The 2,262-nt window shown below is 34.7% G+C and overlaps 1 protein-coding gene across 1 annotated transcript; it reads right to left on the reverse strand.

The window, feature by feature from the left end:
- Positions 1 to 104: 104 nt before the first annotated feature.
- Positions 105 to 1,159, reverse strand: LOC131030987 (probable CCR4-associated factor 1 homolog 7). Its single transcript, XM_057961983.2, has one exon. It carries the CDS (start codon positions 1,017 to 1,019, stop codon positions 204 to 206), a length of 816 nt encoding a protein of 271 aa, XP_057817966.2. The 5' UTR covers positions 1,020 to 1,159; the 3' UTR covers positions 105 to 203.
- Positions 1,160 to 2,262: the final 1,103 nt, after the last annotated feature.

A 2,262-nucleotide genomic window follows, 5' to 3' on the forward strand; every position in this document is an offset into this window, starting at 1 on the left:
TGAAAAGGCCTTAATTCTTTGACTTGCCTGAACAAAATTTGATGTCTCGATGAAGAAAAAAGCACAAATGTACGTTTACTCAATTGTATGAATTGCTATATTGTACTTTGCAATGAGAACAAATCCAAGTGAAATTGATCACAGTCGTAATTACAATGTACAGAAGAAGATGAGGCCAGAATGGAAAAAAATTCGTATGTTATTCAATATCTAATCTCCAAACCTAGCCCATACAAAACGTTTTTACATTTGTCAATGGATCTGGTGGGCAACCCCTCTCTCAATTTCATGAAAACGGATGAGGTAAGCAGGCTATCAGACCCTGCTTGGTGGCATGTGCCAATCCTCTCTACTTTGAGCAGCTCGGCAACCCTATTGAGACCTCCATATAATCCATCACAGAACTTGATCATATGCTTCACATCGTACACACTTGGAAAATACAATTTCATCAGACCAAAAAAGCCCTCTAGGGTGCAGGGCAACACGTTGCAGGTGAGAAGTTTGATCAGATACCCAAAATCATAAGCGCTGTGAAAAGTAACCCATTTGATATTCTCATTCAAAACAATGCCAGAGGACATCAATAGTTCTGCAAAACGCCTTGAATTGATACCCATGTAGTTATTTTTCTTGAAATCAATCCCACTCTGTCTCAGCAACTCGATGGAATCAGGGGCATGGATGTCCCTAGTGGGGTTAAATTCCCTCAGGTTGAATTGCCACACACAGGGCTCACCTGTTCCGCACTCTGCCAGTATTCCCTCCTCATCTGAGAAAGTAAGGCCAAGTTGAATAAGTTTGAGGTTGTCCACATTGGCTTTCAAGGTGTGGTAATGGTACTCTGCCCTGCTCCTGAATCTCCCATATGGCCTTATAACAACTCCGGGGAACTCTGTATCCATGGCTACATATGGGTATCGATCTACAACACTTCTGATCAACTCAAATTCTTGTTCCAGATTATCTGCCCACACCTCTCTTATGCAAACTGAATCCTCCTTCACCTTAACCATCATGGACCCAATTCAATTCAAGACAGCTTCTCCGAACTTTATGATGAATTGTAGCAGGCAGGGATGAGAGCAAACATAGAGAGATCTGCAAACAAGTAGTTGCTGTTGCTCTTGGTTTGAGAGAGTTATATGGACAAATTAAATAGAAAGGCTAGGGGGATTCTGGTTTTTGTTTTCGACAGAGGTGGAAAGCGTGAGGAAAGGGAAAGGGCCCTCTCGTTGAACGAACGGTCAATCCAGCGTGGCAGATACTGCTCGTTATTTCTTTTGACTTATTATTACTAGAAATCCTGATACTGTTAAGACATCTTATACGACTGCTTCTTAGCAAAATAATGTTGAACAATTCGCGTCTGAATTCACGTTTATTGTGTTTATACATTATTATTTCACCTACTTATATATATATTTTTCATGTTTTATTTTATTTTATTTTTTTCTCTTATTATATGTAGAAATGATTTAATTTTTTTTTTCTTTCTGTTATGAGTTAGTTTGGTATATGTTTGTAGGATATATTATTATATAATAGTATTTAAAGGTATTGGAAGTTTTTATTTTTTAAATTAAAGGTAAATGTAATTTTTGAGCATAGAGCACTTCATTCTTAGTAGGGACAACAACATTCTAGTAGAAATTTGAATTTGAATTTTGGTGGTAAGAATCACAAAAACAATGTGTTAAAAAATTGTTGAATTTTGTGATGAATAACTTTTATTTAATATTAATTAATTAAAAGATAAAATGTTGATTTTTGAGAATTAAAAAAATAGAATGCATTTTGATTTTCTATAGAAAGCATATTGTTTAGGCATCTTACATATTGGTGAAGGTCATCTTCAAAGTCCTAAAGTCAAAGATCTCACATAATTTCCAAAAATATTTTTAAACACTATAATTCTTACAAGATTATCATACATCAAAGATCAAAACAAATAGATATAAATTTTTTTAACTCAAATCGATCATGATTGTTAGTGGACCTCTGGAATACTGATGAAGTTGAAAGGTTCTTAATGAACCCACTAGGAATCAAATATTGCTGAGTGCAAGACTTCAACAATCATAAAGAATAAGGTCGGTTTTCAGCCTAAGGTTTGCAATCCTCTATGAATAGCTAAAACAACTTTAAAGATGAAAAATCCTCCATGAAAAAAATAAAAACAAAAAAATCTATCATCAAACTTAAACACCCATGAATAAATCATAAGATTTTTCCACATCAATATTAATTATAAAATAATTG

Source organism: Cryptomeria japonica, chromosome 3, assembly GCF_030272615.1.
Source record: "Cryptomeria japonica chromosome 3, Sugi_1.0, whole genome shotgun sequence".
In the NCBI taxonomy this organism is placed as follows: Eukaryota; Viridiplantae; Streptophyta; class Pinopsida; order Cupressales; family Cupressaceae; genus Cryptomeria; species Cryptomeria japonica.